The following is a 21587-nucleotide window of genomic DNA, read 5'->3' as shown; positions in this document are numbered from 1 at the left end:
ATGCGAAAAAGTATTGTTTACATTTCAATATAAAATTCCCCTGATTAAAATATGAGCCGTTCTCTGGGATAACGGGCTTAATGCATGAGCGTAAAGTACCGTCCCAGACTAGCTCGTGCAGTCTGCACAGGCTTATCAGGGAGACACTGACCGCTTTCAGTGGATTATCTTTAAGGAGAGATTTTCTTCATATAAAAATGCCATTAAATTGGAAAGTGTCCCTGATTAGTTTGCGCAGTCCGCACAGGCTAAGCAGGGACGAAAATAATGCCTTTAAACGGGAAAAACAATAAAAGATGAAAGTAAAGTCTCGATTAGCCTGTGCGAACTGCAACGGCTAATCTGGGACAGAACCTAACGCACATGCATTAAGCCCGGTTTTTATCATAGCGCGTCTTCAAATTGATTCACTAGGAAGTGTACCATTCTTTGCTCGTTTAAATCATGGTCACGCGCGTTATATGTATGTTGCATTTTTCCGCCCTTTGTCTGTTAAAAATCGTGATAAGCTAAGGCCTATATGTGTGATTTTTAAACTTACGTACATTTTATTGGACAATCAAAGAGTAAATTCTTAGTACGGTAAGTTAGAAAACATTCATAATGATCGTATTAGCTATAATGGGTATTGCTGTCTGCGCTCGCAACGCCCATTTTGTTCCAATAATATGAGCCTCGTTCCGGAAAAAAAAATGGGTTTAAAGCACTAGCGTTTAGTGTCGTCCCAGATAAGCCTGTGCGATCCGCGCAGGCTTATCAATGAGGACGCTTTCCGCTTTTATTTTATTTTATGTTTAATTTAAGTCCCTTCTCGGCGAAATTCCAGTCAAGGCGGAGAGTGTCGTCCCTGATTAGTCTGTGCGGACTGCAGAGGCTAATCAGGGACGACACTTTATGCTAATACAATAAGCCCAGTTTTTCCAGGACTTGGCTCAATATGTAACTTACTAAGTATGTAACGTTATTTTTCGGACACAGGTGTACGACATGGTGAGTTATTATATGTAGGTCTCTCTGCGTTCGCTCCGCCCCTCTATCCAATAATATGTAACTCACTGCGTACATTACTGACACCATCTACTGGATGCAGGTGTACGACATATTACTAAGTATTTTTATGTAAACATCTATGACGTCACAGGTGTACGACATGGTGAAGGACATGCAGAAGGACCAGGAAGCGGACAGCAACTCCATCACGTCCGAGTCCAGTTACGCGCCCAGCGAGGTCGACGACGACGAGGACGCCGGTACGTCTTATCGTCTTAGACTTAACATTGTTTATAGCTGGTTAAAATGAAATGAGCCGCGCTCTGTGAAAATGGGGTTTAATGCACGTGCGTAAAGTGTCGTCCCAGATTACCATGTGATGTCCGTACTAGCTAATCAGGGGTATTATTTTCCGCTGTTATTGTATTTTTTGTTTAAAGAAAGTCTCTTCTTAGCGAAATTCAGTATAGGTGGAAAGTTTCTTAGCTGAGTAACCTTTGCGGACTGCGTTTAACCCCTTTTTCCGAAACGGAGGCTCAAATATTAAATAAAGAATCATAGAATATAGCAGATGTGATTGTTGATATTTAATGTTTTACGTGTTAAACAAAAGTAGGATGCAAGGCAGCATGTTTTGTTCACGACGATGAAAAAAACCTTAACATTAAAAGTATGAAATTTATTGTTAACCGTGACACTATCAATTTAATAGCTTGGTTGCGCATCTAATTAAAGTGTGTATACATTTGCTAAACCAAAATAAAAGCACAATATATTAAATAAATATATACTCGTATCTAAACATTTAATGTGATATTATTTATTGCGTACCATTCTGACAGCGATCAGAAAGAAGGAAGCCAGGGAACGCTGGAAGTCCATTGTCAAACATCGCCGTCGTACCCAGGGTAACACTCTTGGAGCCAACTTTAGGAAAAACTTTGTGACATACCAAAGCGCCATCAGAGAACATGAAAACCTTGTACGTGTTCAGTGTTCTGTCAGTCATTTTTGTATTTATAATCAAATGAAGATTCACAGTTGTTTTTACAGCATTTTTTAAAATGTCTACTTGTCGCATAAGCACACATCGCATAAGCTCTATATATTTTAATAGTACAAAAGCATCGCTATACTTTAATGTTTGTAAGTATATGGCGTAAACAGATTTTTTTCTTTTTAGGAGGGAGATGACGAGGAAATAGCGCAGAAATTACGGAAAAAAACTCATTTTAACAGAATGAACACAAAGTCAATGAAAGTACTGGCAACGATGGCTCGAGATCCTTCAACCAAGCAGCGTCTCGAGAAGACGAAGGTGGTAGCCCGAAAACGCTTTGCGGAAGTCATCGAGAGGGTGAAGTTTAGGCAACTAGTAGCCGGCGCCACAGACGAACCAGACGGGCCTGCGAACAAGAAAGTATCCGCAGGCGACATCTTCAGAGCCGCCGCAAAAACAGAACTCGCCAAGAGGAGCCGGACCACCGCCGAGCAGATGGAGGCGGTTGAGATACACCATGAACACGAGGACGGCGAGGAGGCCACCTATAAAAACACTGATGACGGTGGCGCGCGCAGAGAGGGCGACGCGTACGATGATCCAGACTACGCCCTGGTAGGCGAGCACCTTGCGGGTCCCACTCCCGGCCCCTCTACCCGCCAGGTGACCCCTATACCCGCTCGTAAGCTCGATGACGGTCTACTTGACAATGTGTCCGATACAGAGGAAGATAATGTGTATGACGACGTGGCGGCAAAACTTGAAATACCAAAAGTAGAACATGACGAGTGGCCCGAGGAGGACAACTATGAGACCACGGATGGAAATATCGATGTGCTGTTTTAATAATTTCCCTGTGCATGGTCACAATGCCAGAACACGTTAGGACGGTAGGAAGAACAATGAATATCGTTTATAAGTTTGAACCGGAGATGCATCGTCCTTAGTATGAGTCTACTATCTCTTACTGTGATACTTTTATAATGTTTATATTTTTGATACAGCATCAAAGTGTGTTTGCGAATATATAATATTTGTATTCATCATTTTAAAGGGACAATGTCATCGGCAAGGTCTTCACTCCCATATGATTCGTTACAAAGCCTCGATGAGAGATACCCAGAGTATTATTTACATAATAATTAGATAATAATACTAGTTAAAACGTTTTTTTCTTGCATAATGACAAGAGTTCACACATTCTGCGATAACAACCGATGTATATGTGTTTTTTATATATCAAATATCTATCAATAAACAAACATTCCTGTCACGTCAGTTCTCGCGGCCCTCGAGATTTTAGTCATGTGATAAACCACTTAAACAGTAACATAGGTGAACGCAGTGGTAAGTAATAGACTATAGTATTATTTAAAGACAATAGTTATGGAATATAGACGATAACATACGACAAAGCTTGGTGGGACGTCTATAATTGGCCCTAGCCGCATAATGGCCCTCGGGCCGTTACGCTGGCAACTGGCCGATACTAGATGTTTGGCCCAGCTCTGCCGTGTTTTATTGTCTTAAAATGAGTTTGAGACAAGTGTGGAATGTAAAGGCATCAGTGTTCTAAAGATACTTGTATCGTTAAAACTTTTTCCTGCTGCTGTGTTTATCCTGATTATTCAATATGGTGTTGTGTATTTTATTATGTTTTATTTATTTCATGCACTGATTATTCAATATGGTGATGTGTATTTTATTATATATTATATTTATTTCATGCACACATCTTTGTTAAATTCACTTATTTCATGTAATATAATGTTGGTTTACAAAAATAGGAATACAATTATTTGACGACATAATACATTTTAGCGTTCATTCCACAAACGCGCATGATATGGTATATGTGTTACGGGGATTTTATTTGTAAACTGGCATAATGTGAATAGTTGTTATGAATTTATTTAAATAATTTCACCGTTTTTATGTTTATGTCTTAAACCGCTTGAACAATATTTTAATTTATGTTTTGTTTCAATTTATTGTCTGTGTAGAATAGAATCACCGTGCTAGTACTTTAGTTTCCTCTTTTCTGGTAAACACACTGTTGTTAGCAAAAGGTTTTACATTGCAGTTTTTATTTGGCATGTATAACAAAAATTATTAAATTTTATTATGAACAAAATGTATTGTTTTGTTAACTTTTATAACTGACATCTGTTCGCATTCATTCACAACTCGTGAGTATAATTATGTCATTTTTGTAGTGATTTAAAATATTATAAAGCGATACCAATATAGCACATGTGAAAATGAGAAAACCCTACAGAGAGCCATATTACATAATAATGACCAGCCACGTTGCCTAAAAATGTTGTGGATTAAAGCCGTTACCTATACTGTACCGAACATCTTCATCATTTATATCAACATGTGTGGCTGCAATCAACGATTTCAACAGCACACAATTTCACCAAGAGTATATATACCGCATTGTATATTGTGTCATGGTACGTTGCATGTTGCATGGACATTTAACTTGTAAATCACGCTGTGGCAACATCGTAAATTACCGTACTGCGTTGACAGAATTATTTCCATTGTATCTAATTTGATGCGTTTTACCAATCCCTTCATATAGACAATTGCTGTTTACGGGCTTAAGTAGCCATGGAAACCCATATTGCTAGAATGCATCACATACTGGTAATTACGACATATTTAATTGGTAAAAAAATCAATGCGAAGAATTCCAAAGGTTATTTTTACATAACTTAGTAACATGTCGTCGGGATATTATTAGTTTCACGGCTTCTTACTGAACACGTACGGTTTGTTACAGGGCCAGTTAATAAATATTGGACAGCTCAAACCAAACATTACTTATCTTTGCTACCATACAAACAAAGTTTTAGCGCTAGCTAGAAAACTATTTTTTAATTAAAGAATATCAATTTCCACTTGGATGTTTGTCTTACTCATGTTTTTATGTCCCTCGGTCTATACTGGGGACATATTGTTTTTGCCGTGTATGTTTGTTGGTTTGTTTGCGTCAAACTTTAACATTGGCCATAACTTTTGAAAATATTGAAGAAAGCAACTTGATATTTGGCACGCATATGTACCTCATGGAGCTGCATATTTGAGTTGTGAAAGGTCAAGGTCATCCTTCAAGGTCAAATATATGGGGGGACTTAATTGTATGATTAAATGGTAGCACCAACACTTACTGGCATTCGCAACAGCAAACTGAGGCTTTGTCAACAGCAATAGTATTGAGCGTTCACAGGTAGATATTCTTAAATATTTTTAGGTGATAAAACGTAAGTAAATAATTCTGTTGCTTTTGTAAGTGTGGCTGTGAATCCACGTGTCTTATAAATCAAATATATAATGTGTTAAATATTGAGACAGACTTCTCAAAATGCTCAACAATAGATATGGGCCGTGCTCTGTGAAAAGGGGGTGTAATGCATGTGCGTTAAGTATCGTACCAGTTTTGCCTATTCAGTCCACACAGGCTAATCAGGGACGACACTTCCCGCTTTTATGCTATTTTTCGTTTCAAGAAAGTATATTCTTAGCAAAAATCAAGTTTAGGCGGAAAGTGTCGTCCCTGATTAGCCTGTGCGGACTGCACATGCTAATCTGGGGCGACACTTTACGAACATGCATTAAACCCCCTTTTCACAGATAGCGGCTCATATCCAAAAAGCTGTTATAAAATGTAAAAGTCACCGGATGATTTTAGGATTGATAAATGTGTAAACACAAGTTAAGGAGCTCTTTTTGTATATATGGGATCGGTTTTATTTGGGTATCTCAGGACGTCGGGCGTATCGAACTTTTTACAATGCAGTTTAAGAAACGACTTATTGATTGTGCGACTAAAACATGGCATGAAAACTAAATTATTCTTCTAAATGTGATACTTAAAGACACTGGAAGGGACGTGTTCGCTGACTGGGACTGCGTGCCAGTAAATACATAACATTGTTAGATTTTGTACCGCGGAATTGTATAACTTTACTTAAATGAAAAGAATAGAATGTTAGACAGGAAAAATGTTTGTCCTCAGTGAGGCTCGAAACAGAGTCCATTAGACAACCAGTCTTTCGTCTACACTAATTTAATGTCGGGGTTATTTTATGCACAATATATGTGATCCAATCGCTGCAACAAACTTCATCGGGGCCAACATAATTATTCAGTATGAGATATCGTCGTAAATGGTATTTCACACGCTGATTAACAGTGTTCATTTCTTTTTAATCTGTGACAAAATTATCTTCAACGTTTAGCGATACTTGAACATTAAAATGCCGTTTGTTTGCAGATAGTCATTAGCGAAATTTCGATGTTTTAGCCATTCATTTTGAATAGAATAAGGCATGTAATAAGAGATTTATAGAAATCTTAGAACGTGCGAACATTTCTAAATAGAAAACGATTATACCAAAATAGAAGATAAAAACCATAGAAACCTTAGAACGTGCGAACATTTCCAATTAGAAAACGATAATACCGAAATAGAAGATGAAAACCATGTATATTTCCAACGCTCAAAATATTCATACTAAGCATACATTATTTATATAATTTATAAAACTGAGTAAATAGTATTTTCGATTTCAATTGTCTGTTAAAATTGAAAATGTCAATATAAACAATTGTAAAGCATTCCATAATTTGATGGTTATTAAGCATTACTTATCTTCTTCTTAATCTTATGTATGAATCTATGTTTTCTTTTGTATCTAGACAACACTATATTTATTTGAAGCATTTATATTTTGCAACCTTTTTTTTTCCTGACAGGTGACTTTTCTTTCCAAATGTCTTTACTTGATTGAATCTGTCTCGAACCGGATGGATAATGGCATATTCTTGTCGTTTTTTTGTATTTGGTCATCTTTACTCTGATGCTAAGGACTAACTCGTATTTTTTCAAAATCACATTATATTTATAAATATGCAATATTGGTACTTAATGTGATATGTGATCCTGAAGGTAAACAATAACAATCAACATGTTTATATGAAAATCAACACGCATTATCAATGTTTTGTGGCAGTACATAAAACTAATGATTAGTTTTTAGCCAAACACCAACGTAGTTTTTCTTCATGCTTGTTGACATACTCTGTTGTTTTATAAAACTCATCTTTTCCGCTCGAATGGATATGCCACTTGCACCGCGGTATCCGAAATATTGGCATATCCGAATTCTCGTCGATGAATCGACAAAGGTTTCGCTCCTGAAAATTGAAAAATTCTTTTCTTACTACACTAAATCTCGTATGAACGAATGTTTGCGGATCCGACAAACTGTGCAGACTCCTTGGTGTGGACAGTTTTAAGATCTGTTTTACCAATACTTTGGTTGTTTTGTAGTGTCCACAGCGATAACTGAAGTCGATCGGAGTCCAACCATAGGAATTGCGTAACATCACCAACCTCTGCATCTCGTCTGGGAACTTCTCCAGTAACATGTTGATGATTCCCTCGCGGCCTGTGGCGCCACATATGTGCAGAACATTGTTCTTCTGATTGTCAACAATAAGAGGGTTTACTGGTCTTGTGAGCAGAGCCTTCATGACATCTTCCCGTCCCCAGCCGGCCGCTATCAGGAATGGAGAGAAACCATTTTCATCAGTCATGTTCACATCGCCGTCCTTTTTCAGCAAGTATTCCACTACTTCCAAGTGTCCCCAGTCACATGCGTGGTGCAGCGGCGTCCCTTCCGACATGTCGCGCTCATTGACGCTCGAAGAACGATTAGCATTTTCCGCCAAGAGCAGTTGGATCGACTTCATATTTCCTTAAACAAAAATGTATTTGTTATTTATTTTTCAAGAAATATTGTTCCATATCCGAATGTTTAATAACCATAAAGTGTACAATGTTTCAAATGACTATGCTATGTATAACATATTAGGAAGCAGTGCTGGTATTATGTGTGTTTACTGAATACTCGTACCTATCTTCACTGCCTCACACAGGGCGGTCGTTCCTGCCCGTATAGAGTTTGGTGAAGCTCCGTTTGCCAGTAGAAGTTTGACCACGTCGGTTCCGGTTTTCTCTGGATTTCTCGCAGCCCGAACAAGCGCCACGTCCTTGTGCTCTTGACTCCATCGATGACGCTAACAAAATATGTTATATTAACAGCTTCATACTGCTAGCGCACATGACCCAGAATACCCTTTTAATACACATCCAGTCATGCTAAGGTCGTTAATGTAATGTTAAATAAAAATGGCAATCGCTGAAACAAAAACAATGAAATAAAAAGTGTCGGATACAACGAAAGTCTGTAACGATGGTCAGGATGTGCAAACCTGTATCAGGTCTGTAACGATGGTCAGGATTTATAAATCCTTAAGTCTGTAACGATAGACAGGATGTACAAACTTGTATTATGTCTGTAAGGATGGTCAGGATGTACAAACTTGCATAATGTCTGTAACGATGGTCAGGATGTACAAACCTATAGAATGTCTGTAACGATGGTCAGGATGTACAAACCTGCATCATGTCTGTAACGATGGTCAGGATGTACAAACCTGTATCATGTCTGTAACGATGGTCAGGATGTACACACCTATAGTATTTTTGTAACGATGGTCAAGATGTTCAAACCTATAGTATGTCTGTAACGATGGTAATGATGTACAAACCTGTATTATGTCTGTAAAGATGGTCAATATGTACAAACCTGTATTATGTCTGTAACGATGGTCAGGATGTACACACCTGTATTATGTCTGTAACGATGGTCAGGATGTACAAACCTGTATTATGTCTGTAACGATGGTCAGGATGTACACACCTGTATTATGTCTGTAACGATGGTCAAGATGTACAAACCTGTATCATGTCTGTAACGATGGTCAGTATGTACAAACCTGTATTATGTCTGTAACGATGGTCAAGATGTACAAACCTGTATTATGTCTGTAACGATGGTCAGGATGTACAAACCTGTATTATGTCTGTAACGATGGTCAAGATGTACAAACCTGTATCATGTTTGTAACGATGGTCAGGATGTACAAACCTGTATCATGTCTGTTACGATGACCAAGATGTACAAACCTGTATCATGTCTGTAACGATGGTCAATATGTACAAACCTGTATCATGTTTGTAACGATGGTCAGGATGTACAAACCTGTATTATGTCTGTAACGATGGTCAAGATGTACAAACCTGTATTATGTCTGTAACGATGGTCAAGATATACAAACCTGTATCATGATTGTAACGTTGGTCAGGATGTACAAACCTGTATCATGTCTGTAAGGATGGTCAGGATGTACAAACCTGCATAATGTCTGTAACAATGGTCGGGATGTACAAACCTGTATCATGTCTGTAACGATGGTCATGATGAACAAACCTGTATAATTTCTGTAATGATCAAGTTACCGTTACTATCACTATGGCCCATGTATAAGGTCGATGAATACAGGTACAATCTAAACATCTGTGTAATGTTGATGACCATTGGCATGATGTAAAATCATGTTTCCTTTTGGTAACAATGGCAACGATGTACTCATTTGCATCATTTTTGTGACCAAAGACATGATATACGCAATGTTTTATTTTGGTGAAAATTTGCAGAATGTACCCACCTGTATCATGTCTGTGACGATGGGCAGACATGTGAGGTACTTGCTGTCCATCATGAAGACCCCCTGCAGCTTCACCCCCGCCTCCAGCAACATCAGGTAAATCTCGTGGCTGCCCCTCGACACCGCCGCACTGAGGGCGCTTATCAGCTCCGACCCGACCCACTCACCCGTAGTTTGACCGTGTATTCCTAAAGTACAGGACCGATGTGAAATAATGTGTATTATATCTGTTTGAGCCGCGCTCTGGGAAAACGGGGCGTATGGCATGTGTCTTAAATTACGTTAATTAGGGACGACACTTAACGCCTTGATGGTATTTATGTTTAAAGGAAGCCTCTTCTTCTCGAAAATCCAGTTTGGCGTAAAGTGCCGTCGCTGATTAGCCAGTGCGGAATGAAGAGGCTTTTCTGGGACGACACTTTACTCACACACATTAGTCCCAGCTTTCAAAGAACGCGGCTTATTTATTTTACATGAATTGTATCGAACTACTTAACCTTATAGAAATACTTTTGGCTTTGTTTTCTGGGAAGAACAGCTATAAATATTTGGAAAGATCCCATTGGGAAACTCATTGAGTGAAGATTAAAACCGAAACCTTCTCAAGCTTGACACCATGTATTATTTACTGAACTAATACGGCCTATCAATCTATAACAAGGATGACATTGAGCGCCATAGGCTTATTGAGACAATATCGAGTCGGTTTCTTTGACAAAACCGGTACTTGATGTCTGTGTGGGTATAGTGAAAACGCTGAAAGAGCGGGCATCGGACCCGAGGTACCCGGTCGCTAGGCAAACCAACCACTACGTCACACCAGCCTATACTAGATGTTAATGGCATTATAATACCGGGTTTTACATTGCATCGAACGTCTACCTGTGCTCAGTATAGCTCGAACCAACAATGCGTTAGGCTTCTTTTGATCAATTGCACAAAGAAGTACCCCAACATTTCTTTTGCCGTCACTTTCCTGAAATCAAACAGAATCATATGTTTATTAAAGCTTTCTATAAGTTTCCAAAACTGGTTTAGAGATCATGTTTTCGCAATATTTATACGAACTATTTTCTCGCGTAATAAAAACAAGTTTGAATGAATGTTGTTTTATGTTATGCATATGAATTTGTAATTATGTGATGTTTATACCAGCTGGTCAAACTGACTATATCTGAAGGAAACATACATGAAATATCTGTAAGCAATGTACATGATATATCTGTAATCAACACATGAGATTAATATGTTAGTAACATACACAATAGATCTGTAAGCATCACATGCGGTATATCTGTCAACAACGTACAAGATCCGTTTGTTAGCAACATACACGATATATAGGTAAGTATGGAACGCCATTACTGACTTCATATGACTGTTGTCGTTGTTTGCAATACATTTATCATTATTTTCTGTGGAATATACATTATGCTTGTACTATTACTGCACATAATGATGTAACTGCTGCACGTAATGACGAATGTACCGAACGTAAAGACGTTTGCACAGCCCATAATGATAAAACTACTACACATAATGAGTCATGACAAATGTACCGAACGGAAAGAAGTTTGCACAGCACGTAATGTTGTTACTACTGCACATAATAATGTAACTGCTGCACGTAATGACGAATGTACCGAACGTAAAGACGTTTGCACAGCGCATAATGATAAAACTACTACACATAATGACGAATGTACCGAACGGAAAGACGTTTGCACAGCACGTAATGTTGTTACTACTGCACATAATGATGTAACTGCTGCACGTAATGACGAATGTACCGAACGGAAAGACGTTTGCACAGCGCATAATGATAAAACTACTTCACATAATGTTGAATGTACAGAACGTCAAGAAGTTTGGACAGAACATAATGTTGTTACTACTTCGCGTAATGCTTTAACTACTGCATACAATGACGAATGTACCGAACGTAAAGAAAATTGCACAAAGCATAATGTATATTCCACTGAAAATAATGATTAATGTACTGCAAACAACGACAACAGTCATATGAAGTCAGTAATGGCGTTCCATATGTAAGTATCATACACGATATATCTATAAGCAATGTAAAAGATAAATCTGTAAACAGCATACACGAAATATCTGTAAGCAACTTACACGAAATATCTGTTAGCAACATACATTATAGATATGTTAGCAATAAACACGATAGATCTGTAAGCAATATACACGAAATATCTGTACGCAATATACACGAAATATCTGTAAGCAATATACACGAAATATCTGTAAGCAACATACACGAAATATCTGTTAGCAACATACACGAAATATCTGTTAGCAACATACACGAAATATCTGTTAGCAACATACACGAAATATCTGTTAGCAACATACATTATAAATATGTAAGCAACATGCACGATATATCTGTAAGCAACATACATGGTGTATCTATTAGCAACATACAATAAATATCTATAAGCAATATAAACGATATATGTAAGCAACATACACACCTTATCTGTATTCATCATGAATGATAAAGCTGTTAGCAAACTACTAGTAATTTATACTAAAGCCTCGCTCTGAAAAAAAACAAGGTGTAATGAAGATGCGTAGTGCCGTCCCTGATTAGCCTAAAAGGACTACACATGCTAGCCTTTTTACGCCTGAACTGGATTTTCGCTAAGAAGAGACTTCCTTCAATCGAAATATACCTCGTTAGCGGAAGGTTTCGCGCAGTCCGCACAAGCTAATCTGGGACGACACTTTACGTACATACAGTAAGCCCCGTTTTCTCAGAGAGTGGCTCATTTATAATTAAATATTAAATACAGACGGGCTGGTCAGACATACAAGAAGTACATCATCGTTATGATATCGCATCGTACTGCCACTTTACGACTTAGTTATGACAACAATGCTTGCTGTAAGTTTACGCCATAGTAAGGGCAACGTTTTAACTGTCATTTTACGACAAAGTCATGATAACGCTTCTTGCTGTCACTTAAAGACATAGTAAGGGTAATGCTTCTTATTGTCACTTTAGGGCAAAATCATGGCAACGCTGTTTATTGTCACTTTAAGTCATAGTAAATGTAAGGGCAACGCTTCTTACTGTTATGTTACGAAAAAGTAACGACTACGCCGCTTACTGTCTCTTTACGACATACAAATGACAACGTTTCTTGCTCTCACTTAACTACATAGCAATGCTATCAATGCTTACTATCACTTTACGACATAGAAATGACAACGCTTCTTATTGTCACTTTACGACATACAAATGACAACGCCGCTTACTGTTCCTAACGACATAGTAATTACAACACTGCTTACTGTATCTTAACGACATAGAAATGACAATGCTTCTTATTGTCACTTTACGACATACAAATGACAATGCCGCTTACCGTCACCTAACGACATAGTAATTACAACACTGCTTACTGCCTTTTTACGACATATAAATGACAACGCTGCTTACTGTCACTTTACGACATAGAAATGACAACGCTTCTTATTGTCACCTTACGACATAGAAATGACAACGCTGCTTACTGTCTTTTTACGACATAGCAATGCCAACACTGCTTACTGTCACTTTACGACATAGAAATGACAACGTTGCTTACTGTCACTTTACGACATAGATATGACAACGCTTCCTATTGTCACTTTACGACATAGTAATGACAACGCCCATTACTGTCACTTTACGACATAGAAAATACAACACTGCTAAATGTCACTTTACGACATAGTAATGACAACGCTGCTTACTGTCTCTTTACGACATAGAAATTTCAACGCTTCTTATTGTCACTTTACGACATAGTAATGACAACGCCCATTACTGTCACTTTACGACATAGAAATTACAAGACTGCTTACTGTCACTTTACGACATAGTAATGACAACGCTTCTTATTGGCACTTTACGACATATTAATGGCAACGCCCATTACTGTCACTGTACGACATACTAATGACAACGCCGCTTACTGTCACTTTACGACATAGTAATGACAAGGCCGCTTTCGGTAACTTCAATCCATACTTATGACAACGCTGCTTACTACCACTTTACGACATAGAAATGACAATGCCGCTTTCTATCACTTTACGACATAGTAATTACAACGCCGCTTACTATCCCTTTACGACACAGTAATGACAAGGCCGCTTACTGTCACCTTACGACATGGTAATGACAACGACGCTTACTGTCACTTTACGACATACTAATGACAACGCCGCTTACTCTCACTTTACGACATTGCAATGGCAAGGCCGCTTACTGTCACCTAACGACATAGTAATGACAACGGCGCTTACTGTCACTTTACGACATAGTAATGACAAGACCGCTTACTGCCACTTTGCGACATACTAATGACAAGGTCATAATACACTAAATAATTTCCCTATGTAATTCAATGTAAATGCGACAACTTTGAGCGAAAATAAATGCAACATTTTGCGCATAGAGACCCCCATAACCATACCTTTTCTTAAAGGCCATTCTAAGCGGAATCGATTTATGCAATAAAAAAGATATGTCATGTACAATGCAAGAAAGAACTTGACACAAATCAAAATCGACTGTTTTTGCAACTTTTTTTTTCGGCCGTTTCTTAGTGGAATGTAACCTTTTCTAGTGCAATGGTTTACTATAGTCTTCACGTGTATCATATTTCAGGGATTCAGTAGTGAACACCTATTCATGCCCTACCATTATCACCGCAAGATAACACCCGAATAATGGTAAAAAGTGTAAAACATGCCTTCCTGTCAACTATGATATTTTTTTAGAGAGTACAGCCCTACATGAAGCGATCATTTAGTGTATTGTAACCACAACGCCGCTAACTGCCACTTTACGACACAGTAATGACAACGCTGCTTACTACCACTTTACGACATAGAAATGACTACGCCGTTTACTATCACTTTACGACATAGTAATGACAACGCCGCTTACTGTCACTTTAGCATCCACGGCAAGTATGATCTTCTCTCGGTCTCCTCGCTTGCTCAAGTAGGAAAAGAAAAATTCGACGAATTGGTCGTGGCGGAATACACGATGTGTGCTGATTGTTTGAACGAATCCGCATAGCAGGTAGTGGATGAACGCCTCAGCCAGAAGCCCAAAGTTCTGCGACGTGACGTGCATGACAAAGATCTGGTCGCGTGACGAGTCAATGACGTCCTGTGTGAACACGTAGTCCACGATGAATTGAAGCTCACTGACTGAAAACGAAAAAAATAAACGATACGATTGTTAAATTAATCGAATGACCAAGCAATGTCACTATGCAAGGGAATTTCCGCCAGTGCATGCATGATGTTAAATGACATTTTTATTTTAACAACTGTCATGTGCATTCTGTAACATGGTAGTTGCATTTCGCCTAGTTACATTAGCTGTACAAGCACTTCATAATACTTGTGTCATATTGATAAGTTTATATTTACTTCATATATATCTTTACTACGTGTGTGTTATTGAGAACTGCAGTTAACCTTTTGGAATTTGTATGAAAGCTAATTCTAACGGCGCTCTTTGTTTTACTATGTGCATTTGGCTATGTTGCTACTGAATTTAACAAGCTGTTAATATCTTTGTGGATCTATATTTCTTCTTAAAGCGGGTATATACGATCTTGTCAAATATTTATTTATTAATATAAAATGTGTAAAAATTTATTATACATATATTTCAATATGAACTAAAATAAAAGTTAAGAAGAACATGTGTCGAAAAATGCTAAATAAGCCAGATATTTAATTCTGAAATCGAAAAAGGCTGTACAGCCGAATTCGCCAGCATGTATATCATGCATGTACGATGTGAATCTAAATTTAGTTTAACGGTTCATTTGAAATTCCTGCAGCGATATCGATTCATACGACACACAAACACTAACTAAAAAGACGAATGCATCGGTTATTGTAGGAAAATAATTACGAATTATCTTCGTCACAATCGGCTCAGGGCCCTAATTTGTATTTGCTGTATTTTATTAAATTCGTCTTAAATGTATAATTTCTCTTGCATATTGTGTGTTATTATAACATATTTGTATCAATATTTTACAATTCAGCACATATAAAAATCGTACATACCCGCTTTAAGTCGATTGCTAGTGCGTCTCTGATTTAGGATTAGTTTTCGGTTTTGCATACACCGCCATTATAAATAGTTCACGTTGCGAAAAGGAGAACCAGTATTCAAAAACATAATTCCAGCGCAAATTGCAGCGTAAATTACTATTGCCGGGAGATCACTCTAAACATCAAAATCAAAATCTCCGGTATCAATCGTTATATATCGACAATCTCTGGAATCCTACGTAAAAAAATGCCTCATTTAAATACAATGAATATTCATTATGTCTAAATACCGTCTTCCAATAGCCTCATTTACTAAAAAGCGGTGAGCGGGTAAAAACATAGTCGTTTACATCATGCCTAATGTTTTGGTGGCCGGGAATGTACAAAATCCAACTCCTAGTCTTAGTCCTGGTGTAATCGCTTTTAGAAAAATGATGCCCAGGTAAGTTCTACTTTTTATGATGTTTTTACACTATAACACGATCTTAAAAGCTTAAACAGGTCTCTGTTGTAACACGTATCGCATGGGAATTGATTTGGTTTGAATTTTACATTGCGTCAACCATGTAAACAGTAGTCACTAGTCAGTATATAAATTCTTTATATTGTGATTTCCGGGTCATTAATGTTGGAGGAAGGCCCCAAGCCTGAATAACTAAATCAATTACTTAGATAGGACGGTGGTCCAGGGATATAGCCTCGGGATACGAAAGTTATGGGTTTGAGTCCCGTGAAGAGCTGGACGCGGGGCTGGACGCAGCCTATTTATCTAAAATTACTGCCAAACCCTTTTTCAATTATACAGACAGCTCAGAGATATATTAAGATCAACATAAAATGGCGTATATGGATTAGAGTCAGAAACGGATATGAGGGTGCCATACATGCTCGATCTTTATATGAAATGTACATGAAATTTCTTGGTTCTTAAGCGTGCTCTGTACAAAGCACAGATACATAGGCTACCCTCTGTGTTTTATACAAGTTCTAGTTGGGATGTAAACATGGAAATTGTCTCTGCAAAACCCACTGACATGACCGGGATTCGATCCTTAGACTTTTGGATTGGTGGTCAAGCGTGACATCACTGAACCACAATGCATCAATCAACATCAGACACAAGTAGGCCTACTGATTAGGTATCCAGGTGGCAGAATAGAGAGTGATAGTATTACTTTGGGGAATTTATTTCACAATTGGACACATACTATTTAATAAATGATATTCTTTATCATTTCTCTTTAATCGTTTGGTTTTTGAGTACACACTAATTTAGATTATTTTTTAATAACTGCAAGAGTTAATTGTCAAAAAGTAAATATATAAATGCGATATTCAAAATTTGATCATGCAGTTACATATCACTTTGTTATGGCCACAACTCTATATTGTTACGGGAAAACAGGGTCAAATGCATACAGGGTTGTCCCAGATAAATAAAGCTTCATCAGGAACGACACTATCCGCCGAATGAATTTTTGTAGGAAAAGACTTCCTTCAAACGAAGTTAACATAAAAACGGAAAATGTCATCCTTATAAGCCTGTGCAGACTGCATAGGCTAATCTGGGAAGACATTATGCACATGCATTAAGCTGTGTTGTCCCAGAATGAGGCTAATTTATTTATTCTCACTTCACTTTGTATTCATAAATGATATGTTTTTTTGAGTTACCATATTTTGAATTGCATATAATTGTGGTTATTAGGGAATGTTTCTGGGCAAGACACACTTCCCTAGCCTTGTGGTGGTTGGTAATTCAGAGATCATGAATTAATGAACTGATGCTGCAACATAGCTGGAAAAAAATGTTGAAAATAACATAATATCACCATACAATTATAGAATTGTAGCTGTATGATGTTTTCTTTAGTAACATTCTATCTTTATCATTTCCTTTTTAGTGAAGAGGAGCAAGTAATTCAAATAAAAGATCTGTGTCCCCGTAGGCTGCTGCATATAGCACAATGCCTAGAAAATCAAATGACAATGGATGTATTGTCTCAAACCGAGGAGGTTTTAAATGATCTGCTTCAACTGTCAAGCTTTGTATCAGTTGAGAACAGCATGTTTTTTGTTGAAGAGGCATTGCAATGTTTGGTGGATAATCCTCAAGAAAATACAGAAAACTTTGTCTTTAGGGTGGAGAATAATACTAGAGGAGAGAAATATGAAATTCCAAGAGAAACTCTTGAAAGCCTTATCCATAGCAACTTGAAGGTGAAGCAAGTTGCAGAACTTCTAAATGTAAGTAAGCGAACAGTTGAAAGGAGAATGAATGAATATAATTTGACCATTCGTCAAAGTTATAGTTAAATATATGATGAAGAACTTGTGGTTGAAGTGTCAAAACTATGCCATGAGCACCCTAATGTAGGATACAGAACAATTAAAAGTATTTTGCAGACTAAAGGACTTTGGATTCAGGAGAACAGAGTAAGAAAATGCGTTAAGGACTGTGACCCTTGTGGTGTTCTGTTTAGAAGAGTATTTTTGTTATCTTCAAGCGTGCATAGAAGAACTTACAGCGTATCTGGTCCTCAAGCACTTTGGCATATCGATGGGAACCATAAGCGTATAAGGTATTTTTTTTACAGTTTGCATACTTGAATAGAATCAGTGTATACACACATGTTCATGTTTAGGAGCATGATTCATAAACATCATAATTTACACAGATGTACATGTAGAATCTATGTATGACCTATTGCTGGGTTTAAAATTTATGGTCATTATAGCTTAGTAATCCATACAAAGCCCTATGTACTTGCTTTTAGGATTGTAATGATATTTGCCAGTTTGCCCAAGGATTTGATAGTGTTGCACACTAAATGTCATCATTATATATCAGTTAATTTTACTGAATGGAATTAATGTAGCTATTAAATTTCCAATATGGACTCAATAATACTGGTAGGTCCAATTCAAGTGAAATTTGGTGTTATTATACATATTTGATTAAGGAAATGATGTGAACCATATTGCTTTGTTTGTGTGTGTGTTGAAAAGGGACATTTTCTGAAAATTTATTGCATACATCTGATCTATGGGAATATTTGCAAATATTGCTCAATCTACCTGTAGCGGCGTTTGTTTAAAGTGGTGCAAGAGTGAGACACACATCAAATTTCTACCATTGATGTTTGGGGTAAATATGCATGTGATCACACATTTTCATAGTATTTATTTCAATAATTAAGAAAGTATATGCTATTCCCTACGTACAAAACACTTATTACTGTTCTGACCCTTGTGTCGCATGAATATTCCTATATTAACAAAACAATTTTGAATAACAATACAGAAATTGACTTGCTGTTTCATAGAAAAATGTCATTACTTTTTCATACAAGGTTGAGTAGATTGAACGTGTAAACACGATCCATATAGTGTCAAACTATTCCAAACTCGTCCGTTTCAGTAATGAGACGAATTATGTGCTTTTCTAGTTCCCGATAATCCTGCAACAATTTTGTTGAAGCAAAACAGAGGGAGGGAGCACATGTATTTGCCGTGGAAAGCCGAGCTTGTATATGGTAAAACTCGATTCTGCCAGATCCTTTCCTCATATTTGTGGGGATCCTTGGGCATCCAACAAGAGATTGCATAACATGTCCCATGTTCAGAGTGATGACGGACTCGGTTATGTGTTCACCTTCCCCCAGTTCAATCCAATGTGTACTGACATTTCCACCTATCAAGAAAAGACAAGAGAACGTTTTAACTACATTTCTATAATGATCATCAAGGTAAATTACCGGTCACCTATATGGTTTTATGGTGGGCTGATATCATGTGCCATCATGGGATTTTATCGGAAATACCAGTTAAAATATTTATCACTTATATAATCAAAATCTGAAAATACAAATTTTCATTAAACAAGACCGAAAGGCCCAAAGTCGCTCACCTGAGATAACAAGATATTATTGGGACAAATCTTCTGACCAAGTTTCATGTAGATCGGAAAATAAATGTGGCTTCTAAAGCGTTTAACAAGTTTTAACTATAGCCATACAACAGCGATATAGATAATTTTTGACCCATGTGGGTAAATACCCCTACTTTCAAAAGCATGGAGGTAAATGGTCAGATTTAAATCATTTTGCCTTGCTTGAAGGGTAATTTGCGAAAAGTAAAACCAGAATATAGCCGCGGTACAGACACACTACTTTAATTATGTTAAACAGTGTTATTTGTTTTTTAACTGTCCTTGGTTTATAGGCTTCCACCACCTCTAGCCACGGAAAACTTTGTTGCCAACTTTCAACAGTTGTTTTATTATCGTTTAAGTGTGTCCTTTTTGATTTGAAATCAGGAAATCAAATCATTCAGTATTGGCAGTACAATGTTTTTACTCGATACAACTTTTGCCGTATAAAAAGAATCAATTTTACTTTGAGATAAGTAATTTGTTTTGCTTCGAAGAAGCCATGCTGACCTCTTCATGTAATTTAATAAACACTTACCGGTAAGCGCTTGACTGTCTGTTAAACAAATTAATACTAAATTTACCATGCGTCTATATGATACAGAGTATACATACCGACTGGCTAACTATTTCTACAATCCAGCGCACAAATTAGCTCTAATTTTTACGATAACCAGTCTCATATTTTGGCGAAAGACAATCAGCTGTTTATATTTTTGTTTACGTTGTACGCAGAGAATTTACATCATTTGCGTAAAGTCCAGATTGGCTTGCTAAAATGTACGCGCGGAAATGATAAATTGAGCGTATCTTGATATTTCTAATTAGGGATGGCATCGAATACCAATATCGGTATTCGAATGTTCGCAAATTCATTCAATCGAATATTCGAATATTCGCATAAAACGGCTGGATTGATTTTTCCTTGTTATGTGTTAATTTCCATTGGTTTGTAAGTTATATCCGTTTGCTAAATACGAGGCTGTTTATTAACGTTGCTATCGAATAATTGTATCGCTGTCGACTAATACTATGACCGATACTGTGATCGGGCACAAATAGAATGAAAAACATCGTGTCATAGAATTTTATTTTTTAATGATTCCACAGATTTGTAGCAGACCGCGCATATGTAAAACTTCGTTTACACACATTACACGTTGCGGTCTTCTTATCCACAGACCGTGTAAAGTATTCCATACTGCAGAAAGGGCTGGTGGCATTTTCAGATTTGAATTATGATTCCTTGATGATTGTTTAATTTATATCATCTGTTACTTTTGAGTAATTCACATATTTAAATGTCTGTTCAAACTGTGATCACAAAAACTAAATTACTATTCGCCAGTAAATTGAAGCCCTTAATTTGTACCTAATTGACAAACAACAGTTCGGGCCCTTTCTTATAGTAGGTATATTGCATTGTGCGATTTGAGTAATTCACACATTTTAATGGCTGTACATACTGTGATCACAAAACGTAATTATTATTCGCCAGTCAATTGAAACCGTAAATTGGCACCCCATTGGCAAACAACAGTCGGGGCCTTTCTTAGAGCGTGTATATTGCATTGCGCAATCAACACTGATACGGGCCGCGTTATCAGTTTGACACGAAGAACGTCACGTCAAACATGTTACTCCCAGGTGATTTCGGTTGCATTTTTGTAAGCGGTTCGCAGGTCATTAAATATTGGTGAAATAACGTTAGGGAAAAAAATGCGAATATGCGAATATCATTTTTATTATTCGAATGCTGACCATTCAATCGAATATTCGAATAATTTTGCCATCCCTATTTCTAATGTGTATTTTACGCTGATACGCAGCTTATCTAGAACGCTGTATGAGGAAAAATGCCCCGCCCCCTGGCAGACATGTTTTTCAACCAACTGGCATCATTTTTGAAGTCATCCAAGATATTATTGGGATGAATCTTCTGACCAAGTTTCATGAAGATCGGACAGTAAATGTGGCCTCTAG

At 37.4% G+C, this 21587-nt stretch overlaps 2 protein-coding genes across 12 annotated transcripts in view; one reads left to right on the top strand and one right to left on the bottom strand.

The window, feature by feature from the left end:
- LOC127847139 (chitin synthase chs-2-like) overlaps positions 1-4124 on the top strand; it is a 40111-nt gene extending 35987 nt beyond the window's left edge. For all 11 annotated transcript variants that reach the window (XM_052378807.1, XM_052378806.1, XM_052378808.1 and 8 more), the window contains 3 exons: positions 1142-1250; positions 1833-1972; positions 2174-4124. In XM_052378807.1, the coding sequence (XP_052234767.1) occupies positions 1142-1250; positions 1833-1972; positions 2174-2836 (912 nt within the window). In that variant the 3' untranslated portion in view covers positions 2837-4124. The remainder of the gene's footprint in view (positions 1-1141; positions 1251-1832; positions 1973-2173) is intronic.
- Positions 4125-6637: 2513 nt separating this feature from the next.
- On the bottom strand, positions 6638-14873 carry LOC127847151 (poly [ADP-ribose] polymerase tankyrase-like). The gene is made up of 5 exons (XM_052378849.1): positions 14541-14873; positions 10460-10553; positions 9578-9765; positions 7921-8083; positions 6638-7761 (listed from the first exon to the last, which is right to left on the bottom strand). The coding sequence occupies exons 1-5, from the start codon at positions 14730-14732 to the stop codon at positions 7031-7033; spliced, it is 1368 nt and encodes a 455-aa protein (XP_052234809.1). The 5' UTR covers positions 14733-14873; the 3' UTR covers positions 6638-7030.
- Between the last annotated feature and the right edge of the window lie 6714 nt (positions 14874-21587).

The sequence above is a fragment of the Dreissena polymorpha genome, chromosome 10 (genome assembly GCF_020536995.1).
Source record: "Dreissena polymorpha isolate Duluth1 chromosome 10, UMN_Dpol_1.0, whole genome shotgun sequence".
NCBI classification, from domain to species: Eukaryota; Metazoa; Mollusca; class Bivalvia; order Myida; family Dreissenidae; genus Dreissena; species Dreissena polymorpha.
The sequence above is the reverse complement of the archived record's forward strand: the minus strand, read 5'-3'. Positions and strand labels throughout refer to the sequence as shown.

Coding starts and splice junctions, on each gene's coding strand:
- LOC127847151 (XM_052378849.1), bottom strand. CDS start 14,732: ATGCACGTCACGTCGCAGAACTTTGGGCTTCTGGCTGAGGCGTTCATC. Junction 10,554..14,540: donor CCGTGGATGCTAAAGTGACA/GTAAGCGGCGTT, acceptor GTTTGATTTCAG/GAAAGTGACGGCAAAAGAAA. Junction 7,762..7,920: donor GTGTGAGGCAGTGAAGATAG/GTACGAGTATTC, acceptor TTTTTGTTTAAG/GAAATATGAAGTCGATCCAA.